Source organism: Nymphaea colorata, chromosome 12 (genome assembly GCF_008831285.2).
Source record: "Nymphaea colorata isolate Beijing-Zhang1983 chromosome 12, ASM883128v2, whole genome shotgun sequence".
Taxonomy (NCBI): Eukaryota; Viridiplantae; Streptophyta; class Magnoliopsida; order Nymphaeales; family Nymphaeaceae; genus Nymphaea; species Nymphaea colorata.
The window spans coordinates 9203946-9226110 of NC_045149.1; the positions used below are offsets into that span (position 1 = coordinate 9203946).

Here is a 22165-nt window from a genome sequence, read left to right on the forward strand (position 1 = left end):
AGCCCACTTTCGTCGGAAGTTTAGTACGAATTGGTAGCAACTACAACCATCGGACCTCGTTAGTCGTTATGGAAAAGAAATGGGTAAGTGGCTGTTCGAGTTAGGGAACAGAACATTTTTTGGGCTTACGAATTCTCAATTTCTCATGCAAGCATGGACCTAGCAATCCGACTTTAGCATGAAGAAGACCTTGCTACCAGTTAATACAAAGTGGCCCTCCTCTCCCCACGGTCGGCCAATCAGTGAGGAAAGTGCTGAATCAGGAACAAGTGAATAGCGCCTCGTCACTTGGACAACCAAGATGCAAGACGACAGGTGTTTCTCTCTCTCTCTCTCCCTCTCTATCTCCTTCTCTCTCATGTTGGTCTAGCGATTCTCAGACATCTCACCAATCTGCATTAGATGAAAAAAATCTTGGTCCTGTTAGATACATTTTTATCTTCCTTTGGACAACGCATGCTGTTCTATAAAGAAAATGTTTATATTCTAGACTGGTAAACCGGGTAATGATGGCTAAACATAGAGTAACAAGGAACGTGTGAAAAAATAACCGTAGCCCGGTTCCCTGCACATGATTGCTGCCCACCGACGTTTTACAGAGTATTTTATTTACCATAAACTTGGATCTTTCTCTCACTCTTTTGCTGTGCCAGCCATATTGGGTTCATCTAGTCTTTATATTGAACTCTCATTTAGAATTAGTTAGGGCAGCAGAATATGGTGCAAAATGTTAACTATTGATGGCAAGTAACTGAAGCAGGTTCATACAGCAGGCTTACGTATCAAATGTCAGACAGAAGACATCCTGCAATCCATAGAACATTGATAGTGCTTGTATAATCTGAAGATGCATTCATTGTCACAGTCATATGACATGCTTGACATAAGCTTTTTATCATCTTATCGGCGTACATTCAGATATTAATTTTTCTATACGATAGTGTAGATTACGTACAATGGTTGTAGCTATATGGTACAGCGCAATGGAAGCGCGTCCTCTATAACTCCAATTTTAGTAGGTCCCAAATGGCAGATAAGAAGGTTTAGTACTCCGTCTTGCAGTGCAATGTGAAAATGGGTTGTTTTTAGTTCTTTTGCTTGTCTAATCGTGGCTCTTAATCATGTGGAACGAGCAACTTCTGCCGAATGTCAATATTCTCATTTTTCTCTGTTCTCTTATTTCTTTTTTAGTTTTGATCGCTATAAATCTTCAATGTTGGGATATGGTTATTTGTCTTCTCAGTGAGCCTGTTTCTTGTATAGGTTAAACTCTCCAAGTACTTCTGCAATTAGTTTCGATGTTATGGGCCAAAATCTTCTTTTCTCTCAGGTATTTCTTGGCATTATTCTGTCCAGTTCTTTTTCTTCCTTTAATGTTCTTGATTCATGTATATGATCTGTTAGAATATGAAAAAAATTGCATGCTTCAATATTTAGATTCATCGTATTTTTCTTCACCAATCTTTTGTAATGAGCACAAAATTAATCTTTCCCCTGTAAATAGGATCCAAATTCAAAGCATTTGGGGACTACTTTGTGGGATGCCTCCATGGTATTCGTTAAATTCTTGGTAAGATCTTTGGTTTTTATGTAACAAGTGGTGATCATTTTTTTTCCACCACTACACATCTTACAATTTCTCAATGTTGTACTTAGAAATGTGAAGTCGACCAAAAATTTTTTGCTTGGGAGATGAACAGAATTCTAGTCACGATGGTTTATCTAACCTGATGAAACTGAATTGTCTTTGGTGCTTATGTGTTCTTATTTTCAAGATATTTCTTTTCACATATATGAGTAGTTGTCATCAGGGCACTTGCTAAGATATCTAGTTGTTTGGGCATGCTCTCTCCTTATTTCTCTCTCTGCGCCTTAACAGATCCTTTAGGAAATGAGTGGTCCCTCTGTCACAGGTCTTTGCAATGTAATGGTCCTCCTATGTCATACAAGTCTTTCAATTACTCAACTTGCAAGAATCGTGGATGTTTGAAAGGAAAACAAAAAGGAATATAGAGAAAACCTGAGGCCACGAGATTGGAATCAAATTTTAATCCCTCATACTGCAATCAGCTCATTTCATCAATAGAGCCCTTTGTAGGATCAGAGCACGTCAAGACACACTTTGACAAGGTCTTCTTCATTTGCATAGAATAACTTGAATTATCAGATGCACCTTAAAGACTAGCAGGAGAATAATCTCATAGGCCAAGTTGCAGACCTTTTGATCACAGTGAATGGTTCTCTGTATTTTCTGATCTATGTGCAGTGTTGTTTGTGGATTATGTGCTTATAGTAAGTAGTTAGTTGGGTAGACTTTGGTAGAGTTTTACCAATACTTGATCCTCAATGTTGAACTTGGTGCTTGTCCACCCATTTCTTCATTATCTTAGTTGCCTTACTCAAAAATGTCTGTGCCAGATTTATTTGCTTGAGTCAGTCTTGCACAAACTAATAGACCAAGGATGAACAATTTTTGTACAACAAGAGGATGCCATGATAAATGGTTGTTGTCATGTGGCTTGTTCAAAGGGTTTGTGACTTGAAGATTTACTCTTCTATAAATTGCAGCAGAATTGATTTACATATAGGAGTTTCACCAAGTCTTTAAGATTAGCACTTACAAAGTGCCTTAAAAATTACTGTAGCTAGTTGTTCATGCACTCCGGTTGCTCGTCCATCTGTAGGTGACAGTTTGTTGAGAAAAGTAGATCAAAGCCAAGTAGTTGAAACACTTCACACCAGATCTGTTGCATGAAGTGAGCATCGGAATCATGAACCATTTGGAACTCCCCAATGCTTCACAGTGCAGTTGACAAACAATTCTATTGTTTTCTTTTAAGGCACTCTTTGGAAGATGGAAATATACAGGAGTTGGTAGGGGTGGGTGCACCCCCCATCAATAAGACCTCGGCATATTTAAGGAATCATAACTAACTACCACCAAAATTGTGTTGATCTGTCTGCCTTCAATAAACTATTATTAAAGCCCATAAAGATGCTTTCTCAGAGATGTTATAGAATGGTCAACTAAGTCAGATGGGTACTTCAGTAAGGTCCACGTACCCGTGTCGCCGTACCCATATCCAAAATGGGTACTTTGACACTTGGGTACCTATAGATCCAAACTGCTTAATTTTACTTTGATTTAATTTTTTCCACCTTACTTTTTATTCTATTATTTGGATGTGAAAATTCGATTGATGTTCATATTTGACTAGGGGGCTGCTTGCTTGTTCATATGTTTAAAGTTTTTCATAGGTTTCTTAAACACACTGTTGCAAGAGCCGTTGATATATATTTTCTATGTTATTTATTTGATTATGTTGATGTATATTCTTTATTTCGATACATATTTTCTAAGTATTTTTTATTGTTTATATATATATACAGCCGTACCCCCGCACCCAAGTTTTTTGAAAATGGTCAGTATCCGTACCCGCACCGGTACCCGTACCCGTACCTATGTGACATAGATGGTCAAAGATGCGAGATTGGTTGTCTTTTCATTAGTTCCATGTCCTTGCCCGCAAATGAGACATGTTTGCATCTGCCCCTCAAAATTGCTTTTTTTTTAAAAAAACTAATAGCATGCCTTCAATAAGTACTAAAGATCACTCTTGACTTGAGTGTCTTACCCTAAAAGTGTCATGGCACTTTTAAGCAGTTTTTTGCAAAGATTATCCTATTACAACACAAGGGCACATTCTTCTTTTGTCAGACCTCGAGTCTTCCCTGCTTTTGCTATTGACGTGAGGTGTTGACCCATTGAGTATTGATTCATTTCTTTGAATATGCAATTAAAAAGAGAGCCCTCTAGTTGCACTGCTGAGGTCTCCATCCATGTGGTTGCTATTCCAAAGCAAAGTCAAACTTGAGCAAAACTTCCTGCCAACAAGCCTACTTGGGGCTAAATTTTTTGTGTTAGAACGTATCTCACCACAGAAAAAATGATTCTAGAGCTTGGTCTGGCAGATCCTAACCTATCCCTAGTTGGCTTTTGTTTGGATCCTAAAATACCAAGAGCTAGGACAACTGGTAAGTGCTAAACATTTTTGAAAATCTTTGCTATTGAACTTTTCTTAAGTCTTTCTGGACACACTTGGACTGTTATAATTCTCCTCTTTGATGCATGCATGTTTGTGCATTTGGGACCTTAAAATTGGCTTTACAGCTCTGGTACCAACTCTAAAACTCAACCTAAACTAACCCAAGTGCCTGATCTAACAGATCCCATCTTATCTCATATCAGGCTTCAGCTTGTACTATGTACATTAAAAGGTTACTGTTGAACAGAAAAAGCACAGGGAACACAAAAGGTAACATGGAAAACCCTCAACACGAGGAAAAAACCACGATATTAGGAAATGATTCCGACGCTCACCAGCTGTCGGTCCCTCTCTCTCTCCTAAATCTCATTCCACTTTAAATTAGGGTTACACAGGTTACTTAAATAGGACCCAACATGGACTACCCCTTTAGGATGGGTTGGATCGGGTCCAAACCTGGACCCAGTCATACATAACACGTCAACACTCCCCCTCAAGTTGGGCATATAGGTCGAACATGCTCAACTTGAATACATTTCTCTCAAATGAAGTAGATGGCAAGGCCTTGATCAGTGCATCAGCTGTTTGATTTTCGGACTTCATGTAGGTAGGATAAACTCTTTGGCATCAATCTCCACATGCTTCGTTGTATCATGTCACACCAGATTGTTGGCCAAGTTGATTACAGAATTGTTATCACAATACATCTTCATTGGACCCTCAATTTCGAGGTCAGTCAATAGCACTTTTAGGTTTCAGCCACAACAGCTCAGCTACAACCCTATATTCAGCCTTAGCACTAGAGCGGGAGCAAACAACCTATCTCTTACTTCTCCACACCACAAGTTTTCCTCCCAAGTACATACAATAACATGAGGTGGATCTTCTGGTATCCACACATCCTACCTAGTCAGCATCTGAATAACCTAATCTCAAAGGAGTCTTGCTTAACATACAAAAGACCCTTGCCAGGACTCCTCTTTAAGTAACATAAAATCTTGTCAGTTGCTTTTAAGTGAACATTCGCGGGTGCACGCATAAACTGACTCATAACGTTCACAGCAAAGGTAATATCAAGTCTAATAGGAGTGAGATAAATGAACTTCTCAACAAAACATTGATATCTTCTATTTGTTTCTTCACAAAGAGGCTCCTTATATTTGAGGCTAAGTTTGTTTCTAGCATCTATAGGAGTAAAAGCAGGTGTACACCCAAGTTTCTTAATTTACTTTAATAAATCTAGAGTGTACTTTCTTTGATTTAACACAAGACTTGTGCATGACCTAGCAATTCAATGCCAAGGAAATATTTTAACTTGCCAAGGTCCTTGAGGTCAAACTCAATAGCCAACAGTTTCTTTGACTTCGTTATTTCATCTTCATCGTTACTTGTGACAATCATTTATCAACATATACCAATAGAATAGTTACCTTGCGCTCCTTTCTCACAAAGAGGGTGTGATCCCCATTCTCTTGATGACATGTTGTCTCATTACAAGTCTAGTCATTCAAACCACGCCCAGGAACATTGCTTGAGCCCATACAACGCTTTCTTCAACCTGCAGCATTTTCCAAGTTCCTCATATCCTGGAGGCATGTACATATATACTTCCTCATCGAGGTCTCCATTTAGAAATGTGTTCTTAATATCTAGTTGGTACATCTCCCGCTCCTTTACTACTGCTAAGGAGATAATTCTGCTGGTCTTCATCTTTGCAACATGAGCAAACGTTTCCAAGTAGTCATTTCCATATTTTTGACTAAACCACTTGGCAACCAAGCGAGCTTTGTACATTGCCACACTTCCATCTGGCTTATATTTAACAGTGTAGACCTACTTGGATCCTACAAGATGGGCCGTTTCAGGGATATTTACCACTTCCCACGTTCTATTTTTATTCAATGCTTTCATTTCTTCTTGCATCGCATAAGCCCACTTGGGATTACTTTGAGTCTCAATAACAGTTCTGGGAATCACATGTATAAAAAGAAAAGATATAAAACATTTGTAGTTCTTGCTCAATTTATAACATGATATGAAATTACCAATAGGGTGTTGAGTACATGACCTAATACCCTTTCTGAAAGCAATGGGTAACTCTTCATTTCCAACTTCCACGACTTGGGGGAAGGTGTAGGATTTGGATTGGGATCAGTGTCACCAGTCAACTCACCTGCTAACTCTGTTGCAATTGATCTTTCCCTAGAATAAACCTGCCCAAACAAGCGGTCACATTCCTCATTTCCAATTGAGCAATCATCATCCTTTTTGTGCTCCAGAAAGTCTGTAAATTCCTGTTTGTACTCCAGAAAGTCTGTACACTGAATCTCTTGAGGAGAATACTTTTTCCTTCTTGTGAACCTTTCTCCCTGAAGAGAATTCTCACCAAAATAGGAAACATGTTCTAGGAAGGGGACATCTTTGGTTACATATACATGACCAGGTGGAATGGTCTAGATTCTTATATCCTTTTTGAGTAGGAGAATAATCATGCCCTTAATTGACCTGGGGTCAAGTTTTTTTATAATGGGATTGTGATGTGAATAAAACAGACACAATCAAAAACCCGAGGTAGAAGGGAAAAAGGTTCACGACTCTTTGCTAACATAGAATGAGGCGTACGCCCATTCAACACACTACTAGGCATACGGTGTATGTCACACGGATACGTGGGATTAGCCCATGTATCCGTATCGATACGCCGATACGGCGATCTGGATACAGATACTTCAAGTCTTCACGGATACGTTTGGATCGGGTTTGGTCAGACCCGATCCAAACCTTAAAAAAATGATCTGTTAAACGTTAAATTAGGTCGACCTTCTTCCTTTTTCACCCGACCTTCTTCCTCTTCACCCGACGAGCGATGGCGGGCGGCAGTGACGACTTCCGGCGACCCACGGTGATGTCCGGTTGTTGCTGGCAACAGCCGGCGACAGACAGGTAAGTGGATTTTTTTTTTTCGTTTCGAGTTTAATGTGTTCTTCATTTGGGGGTTTTTAAGGGTTTTCGGATTGCTTCAACTCATTCACTTTTTGTTGAATGATGTGTGATGCGTGATGGGTTGTTCGTTGATCTTCGTCACTAGATCAAATTGACACCATGCTTTTTCTGTTATTTGTTGTATTTGATTGTGACTGCTTCATTCCTTTTAGTAAAAATGGGAGGGGAACCAACCCCCGCAGCTTTGCTTTGGATATCTATGCATCATCAGATATGAGATACCAAGTAGACAATGAACTTGAAGTTGTTAATTCTAGATTCGAAGAACCTTCTATTCCATCAACATGTGAAATTGTTGATGAAGATGAGTCTGAGGACAATGTGGGCATTGACAATGAGTAGAATGATGAGAATCAACAATGTTTTGTGATAAACAATGTTAATGTTTTGTGATAAACAATGTTTGTTTGTTTGTTTTTTTCAATTTATATTTTTTTGAGAATATTATATTTGTCGTATCCGCGTATCCGGAAATTGTGAGACTTGCCGTGTCTGCACCCGTATCACCATATCTGCACCTGCACTCGTGTGACATAGCATACGGTTAATCAAATACGCATTGGTTAGTGCAGCAACCCCCCCCCCTCCCCCCACAATACTTCTTTGGAAGATGTCATTGTAACGAGAGAGCCCTGGTGACATTTAACAACTGACGATTCTTCGTTCAACAACCCCATTTTGAGGAGGGGTATAACCACAAGATGTCTCATGAACAATTCCCCTTTGCCGAAAGAAACTGTTGACAGAGTAACACGTATACTTATGTGCATTGTTAGAGCGGAAGGCCTGAACAAAAGCTCTAAATTGAGTTTCCACAAGGATGACGAAGGTCTCAATGACATTGGGCACTTCACTACAGTCCTTCAACAAGTTCACAAAGGTATTACGAGAGCAATCATCTATAAATATAATAAAGTATTGAAAACCATGACAAGAGGGAATTTTTTGAAGGCTCCCACACATCTGAATAGATTAAAGTAAATACTTTATTAGAACAACTTGTAGAAACAAGGTATGAAGCCCTAACATGTTTAGTCAAGATGACAAACATCACATGATAACATGGTCATATCTAGACTGGAAAATAAGTCAGGAAACAACTGTCTAAGCGCTTCAAATGGAAGATGCCTAAGTCTCATGCCACCGCAAGACAAGCTAAAAGAAGTCCTCTCTACTCTTCTTCATCTTGTTAACCGCCGTCACGAGGGCTATAGCAACACACATGGTAATCGATATAGACCCTCAGAAGCCAAATCAATCACAATCCTCTTCCCCATCACCAAGTCCTGCAACACACAATTATTAGCAGAAAAAATAAGTTTGCAATTCAGGTCTTTCATAATCTTTCTAATAGACAAGAAGTTTAAGGGAAGGTGAGGAACATGTAAGGCATTATGAACCAAAAACTTGTTTAACAAGGAGAGACTCCCTTTCTCGACTACAGAGATAGATGAACCATCGGCAAGAGAAACTCGTTCCTTCCCAGAAGAGAGCTTATATTCATGAAAAACCTTAGGTTTCTGGTCATGTGGTGCGTAGCACCATTATCAACAATCGACGCTCCCACATAAGAATTACCTTTTTCACCAGAGATTACAAGGGCGCGATTGACTTTCACATCATCTGATGACTCAACCCGACTAGTATCAATGCAGCTTAGCTATGCGTGAAGCTCAAAAATCTGGTCAGTAGAGATTGTTGGTTTTCCCCTAGTGTAATATCAGAGATAGTCCCACTAGAAGCAGATGAAGATCCCAACAAAACTCAATGGTGTGACCAGATTGCTTGCAATGAGTACACTTCCAAGAAGGTGGGGAAGCCCCCATAGGAGCTCGGCTAACAAGAGCGGACCGCTCACTGCATGGAGAACGATCCCCCTCTTTTCCTACCATAACAAGACGTCACTGTTCTTTAGCCTTATTCTGAGAATAAACATCCTCAATGCTAACCATATCTTCTTAATTAAGAATTTGACTTCTAATGCCTTCGAAATCGTCATTCAACCCAGCCAAGAACATAAACACCCTGTTATTCCATTCCTTGCCCCAGTACTGCATCTGGTCTTGGGGACAACTCCATGTGTTATCAGAATAGTAGTCAAGTTCCTCCCATTTGGATTTTACTGCTGCATAAAATTCAGCTGTAGAAAGCTCTCCTTACCGTAGAGCATATACGTCTTTCATCAGCTGATACACACAGACATCCTTTTTTTTCTGACTAAACGTTTGTTTTAAGATAACCCACATATCTCGGGCAGTCCTCTTACTAATATCCATGTTTTAACTTGGTTGTCCTCAAGAAACCACATGTGCCACACTGGGCTAGCCTCAGGTGGTTCAGTCCTCTTTCCATTGACATAGGCAATGCGCCCCAACCAACAATTCCCATAGTGATGGCAGCAGATCAACACAAATAATTATCTTTGGTGAGTCGAATAATAGTAACTTGAACAGGAATGTTCTTAGTTCTAGGGCTCCCGACATCTAGTTGATACATACAAACAGGGGTTTTCCTCAAATCTTCCATCTTAATGCAGCAGTAAACCAACAGAGAGTATACGTTTTACTAATGGCTGACGCTACTAAGGAAGAAGCATTAACCGCTGCTTCTCTGCAACAAGTACCAGAATCTGCTACGAGTACCAGGAAAAAAGGCAAAGAGGCATGTGGCCAGTGCAGGCCATGACGAAAGCTAAGAAGACGACAGTGGACGATGGTAGTAGAGGCAAATATCCTTCGGCTGTTGCTGGTCGACATTCAATGAAAAATACAATAGGCGAAACTGTCAATGGGGGCAACACCAGAGCTCCACAGCAGTGGCAGAGGAGCGACGTTAACACCGGCAGTGGCGAACAACAACGATGCAGGGAACAACAACAATGGTAGCAGGGACACCTGGAACAACAGAGGCAACGTCGGAGCTTTATGATAGAAAGGAGCGACGAGCGACAGTAGAAAGGGCAACCGGCGACACAACGATGGGCGACGATAGGCAACAGTGAAAAGGGTGACCGGTGACATAGTTGACTGGTGACACAGCGAGGGCGACGACTGGGAAGACGTAGGCAACAACAACAATTCAAGCGAAGGCAGCAGGATCGCAGGTGACAACTGCAGCTCAGGTGACGGCGGAAGAGTCCCAGCGACAACGATGGCAGCTGAGGATGACGTCGTGCAAGAGGACAACGTTGTGTGAGGTGACTACCGGAAACCCCAAAATGTGGACGACAGAGGACGGCTGGAGACTGAAGGAAAAAAGGTTGGTCTCATGCACGATCAACACCAGCGATGGTCGGATTCACGCCCAAAAAATAAGCTCAGAAATTCGGCTTTGATACCATGTTGAACAGAAAAAGCATAGGGAACACAAAAGGTAACGTGGAAAACCCTTAACATGAGGAAAAAAACACAATATTAGGAATTGATTCTAGCGCTCACCAGCTGCCGGTCCCTCTCTCTCTCTTAAATCTCATTCCACTTCAAATTAGGGTTACACAGGTTATTTAAATAGGACCCAACATGGACTGCTCGTTTAGAATGGGTCGGATCGGGTCCAGACCTGGACCCAGTCATACATAACACGTCAGCAGTTACAAATCAGGACAATTGCTAATGTGGGATATGTTGAACGTAAAGATGGAAACCTTGAACATTTCTAAAAATTTTTGATATAGGACTATCCTCAAGTCCTTTCTCATATATGTAGGGCACTCAACTCAACACTTCCCCTACCCCTCTCCCAACTCCTCCCACAGCCCCGCACCCCCAACCTTCACCACCCCGTGCCCCCACCACATAAGCCCACACTCACTCAACAACATTAAGGCATATGCATCCACTTGTCTGCAATCTTGGGTCTGAATAATGAATTTGGTTTTGGTGCCTAGTGTAGTATGCCCATAAAAATTAGCAAGGTCCATATCCATAAACTTTTTGTTAGTGACCCTCATCTAGGAGGCTAAAGAGATACCTTTATCCCCCATTCTGGCCATTGCCCCTACCATGACCATTTTTTTGCACTCTAGCACTTGATTGATATGCTTGTTTGCTCTTTTTCTTTAGCAGCCAGAGTAGTACCGAAAGTGTTAACTGAAAAAGTTGTTAGGTTTTTCTACTCTTGGCATGGAAGTTAACCATATCTAAAACTCGGAGCAGTAAAGAGATCAAAATGTCCTATTTATGGTATGTGCAGCCATCACTATGAGTTCCAAAGGTATTTATGAGCTCAGAATTTTTTTACTCACGAAAAAAAGAATCAAAAAATTATCCATATGGATATTGGGCCATCTTGGACTTGAAGCAGAGACCTCACTCTTGAAGTAAATCATTGCACCTACGATCCAACCAATTGGGTGAGAATCAATAGATTTTTTTGGAGGAGCGATTCATCCTTCTCGAATGCAGCATACAACCCTCCGTTGTACTGTGCTCTCCAAGTGTGCTTGTTCCCCTCTTCTTCCTTACCAATGAATGGCAAGTCTTTGTGAAATAACTCCGATGAGAAGAAAAAAGAAGGCGTTAAGAGACCCTCCTGGCCCAACCCTAGACACTCTAAGATCGTTTTCCAAACCTGCTCCCATCTCGAGTCAAAGATAGATAAATAGACACATCCCATTGCATTGATCGGGGGGCGCTCGTAGTGACTAAGGGGGTCGGAGACCAAGAAGTGAGTTATTTATACCAAACATTCTTCTTATGGCTAGATCCAATATCCTGGTCCTTGTAGAAAAAGAATTTCACATTCTTCCTTTCATTTATGGGAAGGAAAGATTATGGAAATCCTATTGATTGCTGCTTTCTCCAGACCTCCGGGAAAAGCATGAAAAAAGGCTTGAATGGTCCGATCCCTCGGTCACCCCTTTCATTTTGGGGTGATCTCGTTTTTTTTGGTATGTGAAAATGCGTTGTTAGGTGCTCCGTTTTTCCCATTCAGGCCAAACCTAAACCCGTGCTCGAAAGTAGTTGTCCATACATTGATAAAGGATGTATGGATTCTCGAGAAGAGTGGAGCCGTGGTAAACACCCCCCCCCCTTCCTCCCCGAACCGCCCAGATGTGTATGTGTTTGTTTCTAAGTTCATGTTAAATATGCAAATATTCATTATAAACTCATAAAGGGCATGGATACGAATTTAGTAGTGTAAAACTTTGGATTTTATTTAGAAAAAACAGACACTTTGTTTCTAAGTTCATGTTAAACATGCAAATATTCATTATAAGCTTATAAAGGGCAAGGATATGAACTTAGCGGTGTAAAACTTCAGATTTTATTTAGAAAAAACAGACACTTTGGGTTGTGAGTTAATCACACCATTTTATTGAGACAATGAAATGAGAGTCTACATATTTCCTCAAAAAACTAAAAAGAAAGCATATCTCAAACTTCAATTACTTTGAGAAGGAAAACAATCAAAAGGAAAAAGAAGGATGACTGCTAGCACTTTTTCAATACTTTACTTTGAACTGTCAAAAATGTAATAGAATTTGAACATCAAATTAGGCAAAGGCTGCATATGGCATATATTTTTGCTAGCCTTGCTATCATTTGTTACAACAAAGATAAACTAAAACTCACACTTCACATTCAAATGCAATGAAACCCTAAAAATTTTGGACATTTTTTTGTAGAAAAAGGAACACTTAGGGTTGTCAGAGTCATTCAAACCATGTCCATTTGATTGAAATAATTAAATCAGAGGTGACATCTACTCTCAAATAATAATAAGAATAAACACAGTTCAATTACTTCGAGGAAGACATTAATTGAACTATCAAAAGCAAAAAGAAAGATGACCGCTAGTAGTTCTTCAATACCTTGCTTTGAACTGTCAAACTGTAATAGAATGTAGTTGTGTAAATTGATTGAGAAAGGCTGCATACGGCAACTACTTTTGCTAGATTTGGTACCATTTATTGTGATGAAGATAAACAACAATTCTTGCTCCACATTCGTAAACCATGTGATGAGTAGGGGTCTATCTCTACCAAGCTTGCTTTTCAAAAATAACAAACTATGAGTTAAAACATAAAAGCTTACAGCATGTGTAAGGTGTCATTACCTAGCAAAATCAGTGAGAAACAAAATATACTTGTCATTGTGCTCATTTTAAATTTACAATGAAGACATAAGAGCAAGTACAGTTCTCGAATGAATAGTTAATGATAAATCTGCTGTTGTCATCATGTTCCTGTGCTCATTCCATCTAAGATTTGCTGTCATTTGCGTAATATAACTGAAGGCTTGCTGGCTACCAGATGGCCCAGAGATTCTTCTGTTTTTTGGCCCTCCAGTAGATTCCCTTTCTGAAATCATGTTTAAACAGAATACGTATTTATCTTTGGGCATGCTTCTAAAACATTTGCATCAATACGTGAAATTGCTCTCACAATATAGATAAGCATTATTAGAAAATTAGAAATATGTAATCTGTCCAGTAACAATATAAATAATATGTTGACATTGATGATGAAATAATTGAGCATGATCCTCTTGGATTCTAGCTTATGCTTTTGCACGTCTAATTGACATGTATGATGAATTTGCATTTTCATTTCAACTTCTTTGGACATCTTCTTCAAGGGCCTTATCTTGTGGCAACCTGATCAGTGGTCAGGATGTAGATTCCTATTCTAAAATGTACTAGTGGAACACAAAGCATCGAATTAGCTCAAACATTATTTTTCTTTGAATGCTATCATGCCAGTAAAAGTTATGTTTGTGTTCCTTAATGTGTACACCTGCTTTATTCTATACATGCCTACTCTATTCTGTGATATGGGATGTTTAGATTCTCCAGGTTGCATTTTACCATTAGTGAATTGCAACATAAATCGACTAAGGTGAATTTTCTCGTATAACTACGTTTGAATCACCTTCATTTCATTATTGCTATTTGAAGACCCTAAATGACTTTAAAATGCACCCTACTCTTATGGAAACCCAAGTTTAATTCATTATTTTGCTGAATCAGGAAAAGAATTGCAGGAAAGGGCAGTTTTGTGCTGAGAAGCTGAAAGGAAAACGAGTTGTTGAACTTGGAGCTGGTTGTGGACTGGCTGGATTTGGTGTGTTTTTGTTTTCTAATGCATCTGCACTCTAATATTCACATTTCCACTTGGTCCGTGCAACTTTTTCTGAAACCCTCAGATGCACCTAGATTGGTGACATTGGCCAACCTGTATTGCTTAGCACTATGAGAATCACTATTTTAGCATTGTCACATTATCGATGTTAAATCCAACAAATCCAAATATATGAAACAAGAAGATTCAATGTTATTTCAATCTGCATGAGAGTACATCAGCAGCAGCAGCACTCTTCACGTCATTCTCTTCTTGTGTAAAGAGAAAGTTACAGCAATAGGGAACAAAACCCTTACTAATACTCTACTAAAGACAGTAAAATACAAGGCCACCCTTAGTTAATAAAAGACTGACCTCACTTACCAGGGGTAAAACTGTAAACTAAGTTAAAACATATTACATTAAGAGGGACATAAATAATCTTTGCCTAACGTGAGCAGAATTAGACCTATTAACTTTAACAATCGACTCATTGACCTAGTTGACTGTTGTGCTAGACAGATTGAATTATCAGTGAAATCAAGGCAGTCCTTCAATTGTTTGCCTGAAATCCATGTTTTTCTCTTCTTTTTTTCTTCACAATTTATACTTTGAAGTACTTTAGACTTAGAGAGTAATCCATGTTTTGAAGGTGATGCTTTAAAAGTTGTTATCGTAGGCATGGCAATTCTGGGATGTGATGTTATATCAACAGACCAAGTTGAAGTCTTGCCCCTGCTTATGAGAAACGTTGAGCGGAATACTTCGAGGATCACACAAGCTACAGGAAATTCGTGTTCAGGTCTGTTCTCTGCTATTGCAATAAGTTAATTGATCTGGAAGGATTTATTCTTCATGCATTACATTCATAACCTTTTCAGACCACGGAAGAGAAGTATTGAAAGCAATAAGAAGTGTTATGCTGTATGACTGTGCTACTTAATCCTTGATACCAAAGTTAATAACTTGTATTTATTGGATGTACCATTGTGTGAGCTATGAAATCTGTACATTTAAAATGCTGTCCTTTTACCAAATTTGCATTGTCTTCTTTTTCCATTTACTTTTAGGTTTCAAGTGCAGACTCTTTTGCTTTTGATTTTACTAGATGTGGTATGGTGTGTTCTCCATGTTTTCCTTTTTTGGGAACAGCATTCATTTTTGTTGGTCTATAGACTGAGTTGCACTTTGAATATCTTTATCTTGAGAGAAAATACAGTGTGATTTAGTTTATGATTAAATGGATATGCTGTGAGAATTTACTCCTATAGGGACAAAAGGTTACTGATGCGAACATTCTTGAGCTAGAATCTACTACAGAAAAGAAGTTGAAAAATATGAAGAAAAAAGTGGAGGAAGAATAAGATGCCAATAAATACATGATGGTTATCTTGTATCAGAAGAATATAATTTTGACTTTGCATTAGGGAATAGCATTTTTTTTAGCTGAAGGCAGAACTGGTCAACATTGAGAGCAAGTATAAATCATTTATAGTTAAAGAATTAAAGTAGCTTAAATATGCCATTTGATGGACATATAGGGCCAAAGAACTTGCATGTAACTTCTGATAACAAAATTTCTGGTTCTAACTTCAACCATCATTAGCTAGTTAGTTGCATGAACACCAGTCTTCAGCTTGGTTAAATTGTTCATATCTTGGAAAAGACTGATCTAGTCTAACTTGAGCATTGTGTAAAGTCATTGATTGGCCTTTAAAGCCGGAATTGATTGCACTTTGCAAGAATGATGTTTTTTCTGTTGTCTCTTAACTTCTTATTCTCTTACATTGGTTCAGCCTCTTTCGGTTCCATTGAGGTGGCAGAACTGGACTGGGGGAACCAAGATCATATAAGAGCTGTTGATCCTCCCTTTGATTATATTATTGGCACAGATATTGTGAGTTGGTGATTGAATAGTCTTTACTGTGAATATGTAGCTGTTAGACTATCAGTAAAATTGTCAGCTTCATTTCAAGCATCTTTTACTTTTTAGAGTAACCAATGGGTGTATGGCATGTAGAAATTAAGTTCATTGTCATTTATTTTAAAAATGTTTTCTTCTTCAAATTTCGGCATCTGTGGCCACTGTTATCTAAGCCTTCTATCCAGACCAGGTTGGGGTCTCAAAGACAGATCCATGGCCAATTGTTTGTTTCATGCAACTAATTTGACCACGTATTCACTTTGGACTGTGGACAGTGGAGCATGTTGGAAAAAATATATAATGTTACCAGACAATCTGCAGCTTTGTGCTGTGCATCAACTCACAAAATCATGTGTAGCTTCTTCAATAATTTTTGACCATGTATATTTTGTTGTGGTAGGCTCTCAAGCTTAACACAATAATCCTGTCTAAAATGCTTTAAGCTCTCATTCAATTTGCTCTCTAAGAGAGCTCCTGTTGTCAAATGCTTTGTTGATTCTCCAATCCTATTTTGTGCATATGGTAAAAACATTTTCCACATGTGGAAGCATTAGGGGCTTTAAATGATTATATTTATATGTAAGAGCTCAACAGAATTGATCCTGTCCAAACTGCTTTAAACTTCTTTCTATTTGATTTTCTAATGAGCTTGTATCTGAAAAAGCTGTGCTGATTCTCCACTCCTAGTTTTTCACATTGTTAAAAATATTCCCATCCACTCATGGAAGCATTCGGAGATTTAAATGATTATATGTGATTTTAGTGAGGTTTGTGAGTTGTCATCGATGTCAACAAAAGTTCTGTCATGTATGTTAAAACACAAGAGCAGACGCTCTTATTATCACAAATGTTCCAGGAACATAGATTTGCTCCTTCTGCCCCGTTGGATGTCAGCCACAATTCATTTGTGGTTCCAAGGTGTTTGATCTTAAGGGGATCACTCAGTTGGTGACATGGTCTTTGTTCATAAGAACTAAAATGAACATTGAAAATCTGACCTGCTGACCTAAATCTGGTCCGTGTTGATGGTAGAGGACAGACTACCTGTCTCTTGGATGCTGTAGCTGCATCACATTGTATGGGAAGCTCTTCCTAATAGTGTAAGCAGATTAGGGCACAAAAAAGCCTAACATGCCCCTAAATATAGAGAATTAGATCAGATCCATATTAGGTCCATACATGAAGCACCAAATATGAAATATCACATCTTAACAACCTCCCTCAAGCTGCGCATGCATTTGTGTCATGCTCAACTTGCTGAGTTGCTTCTAAATTCTAAGAAACCAAAATCTCCTTATGGTTACCCTTTAGTGAATGAATTTTCCAGTGTACCTTGCTTCTAGCTCTTGCTCTTGCTCTTCTCTGCTGCCTAACAAAGTGTTGCCTATATCAATGTGTTTTGTTCTTCCTTTCTAGATGCCATTCAATGAAATTTTAATAGCTTTTTTGTTATCATAGAATAAAATGGGTTTTAGTAAAGCTTCACCTAACTCAAAGATAAGAGACTTGATTCTCTACCCAGGAGGCAGAACACACTACATTTAATGGAAAAAAAGTCAGGAACCGTAACATATAATAAAAGAAAGGTCAGGATCCATAAAAGAAAAGAAGAGCTATGCACCAGCAACATTTCCTGCTCTTGTACCATATTAGAACATTAAAAATGTGACCTGCTGCTGCACTGAATCTGTTCTGCATTGGTAGTAATCTTAGTAGAGGACTGAACATCTGCTCTTTGGTGCTGCAAGGGCTTCATATATCATGCATAACACTTCTTTATATTATAAACATATTAGGGAACAAAAAGTTCACAATACCCCTACAAGGGTATCGCTGGATGAAATCTGTATTAGCTCCATTCTCAAAAAGCTAAACATATAAATTTCACTCTTTAACAACTAACACCCTATAAATTCCATCTTTTCGGTGTGAGAATGGAGAAATTTTATCAGTATCGGTTTGATAGCTATAGAGTATTTAGTCATGGACTTTATAGATGTTTTGGTTATTAATCACAACAGCTAAAATTATTAAACATACTCTCTGGTATTTTATTGTAAATTAATGATGCCTCCTCCATGGCTCATTACGTGCTAAGGTTTGCTGGCTCATATGATAGTTGGCGCTTTTATTCAGAATGGCTTTTTTTAATCATCTCCATATGCTGTCCTGATTTAAGATATTAAACCGCTTCAAAATTCATGTTTTAGGTCTATGCTGAGCATCTCTTGGAGCCACTTTTCATGACAATTCTTTCTCTATCTGGACCTCGAACAACAATCATGGTGACTATTTGGCCTCCTTGTTGAATTGGCAACTTGTTATGTGCATGAGCAGATTATTAATGTCCGAACATGCTTTCTGACAGCTGGGAAATGAACTCCGTTCTACCACATTGCATGAAAAAATGATGAGAATTTGGAAGAGCATTTTTGAGGTGAAGCAGGTCCCCAGAAAAAAGGTAGTGTATGTGTATCTATATATGAGTCAATATGTGTGTGTATATGTATGGAGAAAGAGAGGGGAGGGCTTGACCAAAAACCCGACATAAGAGGAGAACCAGTATGTGTGTGTGTGTGTGTGTGTGTGTGTGCATGCATGCATGTGTATGTGTGTATTATAGTGTTTCCTTAGTCGTACTTGATGGACCTCAATATCATTCCATGCAGATGGATAGCAAGTACCAACACGTGAACATCCAGCTATTCATAATGAAACCAAAATGTCAGACGGGAAATATAGGAGGTGCACACCAGATGCTCAATTTGGAGGACGGAGGACCTGGCTGTGTAAAGAACAAAAGTCTAGAGGTTATAGGTGGTGAAAGTGCTAATGAGGAGGAATTTGCTAACGACAATGAAGAGATAGATGGAGAAGAAGAGGCAGCAAGCAGCTAGTTATCAGATGAATGGGAGGTGAGGAGATCTGGTGCATTGGCTGCTGCTCTACTTAAAAACGTAATGATTAAATGAAAGAGAGGACTCACAAATTTTTTTAACTTGGTAACCAGTTCATGGCAGTTTATCCTCAACAATGCATACCATTGTGACAATTTTTGGTTTGCAATTAATCAATTTACAACACGCTTATTTATCATCAGTTCTTTGAGGAATTTTGTTGTGTACTACAATTATGAGATAATATACTGGTTTGAGGTTTTCTGTATTTTGAAACTTTATTATTAGGTAGTTATTTGAATTTTTAAATACTTATTGGACTCTTTATGGAAGGGGTTAAACATAACCTAATTAGTTCTTTTTATTCAATTAGAAGTGAAGGAGTCATAACTTTCAACGTGCCCCTTCTCTCTCGTGACTTTTCTCGTTCTCTCTTCTCTACGTTCTCTCAACTATCTCTCTCTTCTATGTCTTCATTCTTACTGATTTGACATCAAAGTTCTATAAGATTTTGATATCTAATACCAAACTACCGAATGAAGTTAGATGCAAGAGGAGGAAGAGAGAAATGGGCTCCACGTCCAAGCAAGAGAGAGATGAAAGAGAGCAACAACAAATGACGTCTGCTTCTTGTTATCATTATATACTCATTATGATTTAAGGTACATCATAAAATATACAAAATAACATTAAGATTTGCAAGTATGTCATCACTCATGATGTGTTGGGTGTGTGGATCAAATGGGTCGGGTCTAGGTGACTCGATTCATGTTGTACAAACTTAATACCCCTTCTCAAATTGTGGGTTTGATCATGCATAGCTTATTCTTCAATTCCCAAAATTGGTGCCTTGTGAGTTCCTTGATAGAAAGATCAACCACTTGTTTAGACGTGGCTATATAAGTGGGAACAATCTCTTCTTCCACAACCTTTTGACGAATGAAGTGTTAGATTAATCTCTATATGCTTAGTGCGATTATATAAAACAAGATTGAAGACAATCTTGATCGCGCTTTAGTTGTCACAAAATAAAGATGACTGAGCAATGGGAATGGAGAGTTTTTCAAGCAGATTGACGTAACCATGAAGCTTTAGTTGTGCCTGCAGCCATTGCTCTATATTCTACTTCAGTGCTAGATCTGGCAACTGCACGTTGTTTCCTATTACTCCAACAAATAAGATTGGAATCAAGGAAGAGACAATAACCGGAAACTAATAGTCTATCATCTGGATCACCAGTCCAATCTGCATCAGTATAAGTAGAAATGTTGTGGTCATGCAAAACAATTGACTGTCTTGTGTAGATGAGTCCATCCCCAAGAGTATCCTTAAGATAATGCAAAATATATTTGGTAGCATCCATATGCCCTTTTGTGGGTGTGTGCATAAACTGAGGGACTTAATTCACAATACATACTATGTCTGAGCGTGTAAAAGTGAGACATTACAACATGCCAACTATACTCTGATGGAAACTAGGATTTGAGTAGGCATCACTCCCATGAGAGGCATTTAATTTTGTGTTGAGAACACTAGGTGTATTTATGGGCTTGCAATTTGTCATATCTGCCATATCCAAAATATCAAGAGTGTATTTATGTTGTGTAAGAGTTAATGTGTCACCCTTTCTATCAAGCTCAACACCCAAGAAATACCGTAGTTCGCCGAGATCCTTCATCTTGAATTCTTGTTCCAGTACCTTCTTAACATGGGATATATGCCATGAAGAGTTTTCAACAAAAACTATGTCATTTATATATATGAGTAGTCAAGTGGTAACTTCACCTGAATGTTAGATGAATAAAGAACGATCAAGTGAACTTCTGAGAAAACGAGCTTGCTATATATGGAGGAAAAATCTATTGAACCATGAACGAGATGCTTGCTTAAACCCATACAGCGATTTTTGTAATTTGCACACCCATTTGGTTGGATCAATGGTAGCATATCCTGGAGGTTGTTCCATGTAAACTTCTTCCTTTAGATAGCCATCAAGAAAAACATTTTTAACATCCAACTAATATAAATTCCAACCATATGAGATAGCAAGAGAGATGATAACCCGGATCGTTCTCATCTTGATGATTGGACTGAAAGTCTCGTCATAATCTTCTCTGCACTACCGAGTGAAGCCTCTAGCCACGAGTCAAGCCTTATATCTATCAATGCTTCCATCAGGCTTATACTTGAGTTTGTAAACCCATTTTGAACCCACTACATTCTATTTGGATGATGAACAATCTCTCATGTTTGACATTCATTTAAGGCAACTATTTCTTCATTCATGGCTTCAATCCAATGTTTGCGTGTGCATGCTTGCTCATAGCATTTTGTCATGAAGAGCTGAAAATCCAAAGAAAAATTATCATAACTTACATATCTATCAATAGAGTGCCGCACACGTTCTGATCGACGTGGACAAATAGTGGCAGTTTCTGGATCAACTAGAACTGATTGTCAATTATACACCAGTCCTGGAAACCGATTAGGTGAAGTCATGTTCATGTTGTTGGTTTAAGTAGATGAAGGTATGTTGTCCATCCGAGTGTTTGTGGTTGTCTCGAGCTCATCAATTGTTCTGTCACTTTGTGCGTGGTGTGTATCAGCTTCTTAGTCTAATATTTTAGCATTCAGCCATGAGTCATATACATCATTTCTAACATTAAGTGTTGCATGTGGCTCCTTTAAATTCTTCAACCTGAGCTCATCAAAAACAACATGTCGTGAAATATGCACACGTCCAGTCTTTGGATCGTAGCAGCGATAACCTTTATAATTTTCTGCATAACCCACAAATCTACACATGACAACTCGATCTTGAAACTTATTTCTCAAAGAAACGTCAACATGAACATAACAGATGCATCCAAAAACACGCAGCTCATCATAATTTGGGTGTTCTTGATGTAAAATAAAAAATGGAGATTTTCCTTCAAACATGGATAGTGGCAGACAATTAATAACATGAACAACAGTATGGAAGGGTTTAGTCTATAAAGTCATGGGCACATCAATGTTGTGCATCATACTGAGAGCACTTTCAACTATCTGCCTATGTTTTCTTTCAGCAATACCATTATGTTGTGGTGTGTATGAACATGAAAACTGTCCAGTGATCCCATGATTTAGTAAGTACTCAGTAAATTCATTTGAAATGAACTCGTCACCACCATCACATTGGAAATGCACAATATTACTAGAGTATTTGTTTGGGACTAAGGCGTGGAATTGAGTG

At 38.7% G+C, this 22165-nt stretch overlaps 1 protein-coding gene across 4 annotated transcripts; it reads left to right on the forward strand.

Moving 5' to 3' along the window:
• LOC116265414 (uncharacterized) lies at positions 1-19245 on the forward strand. 4 transcript variants are annotated; one of them, XM_031645999.2, is made up of 9 exons: positions 1-315; positions 1264-1330; positions 1505-1570; positions 14019-14112; positions 14789-14911; positions 15906-16006; positions 18244-18318; positions 18402-18494; positions 18703-19245. In XM_031645999.2, exons 1-9 carry the CDS (start codon positions 302-304, stop codon positions 18928-18930), a joined length of 861 nt encoding a protein of 286 aa, XP_031501859.1. In that variant the 5' UTR covers positions 1-301; the 3' UTR covers positions 18931-19245. The 4 variants fall into 4 exon arrangements, with proteins under 4 accessions (XP_031501859.1, XP_031501858.1, XP_049936691.1 ...); XM_031645998.2 differs by lacking the exon at positions 1-315 and adding an exon at positions 446-600; XM_050080734.1 differs by lacking the exon at positions 1-315 and adding an exon at positions 769-788.
• The last annotated feature ends 2920 nt before the right edge of the window (positions 19246-22165 follow it).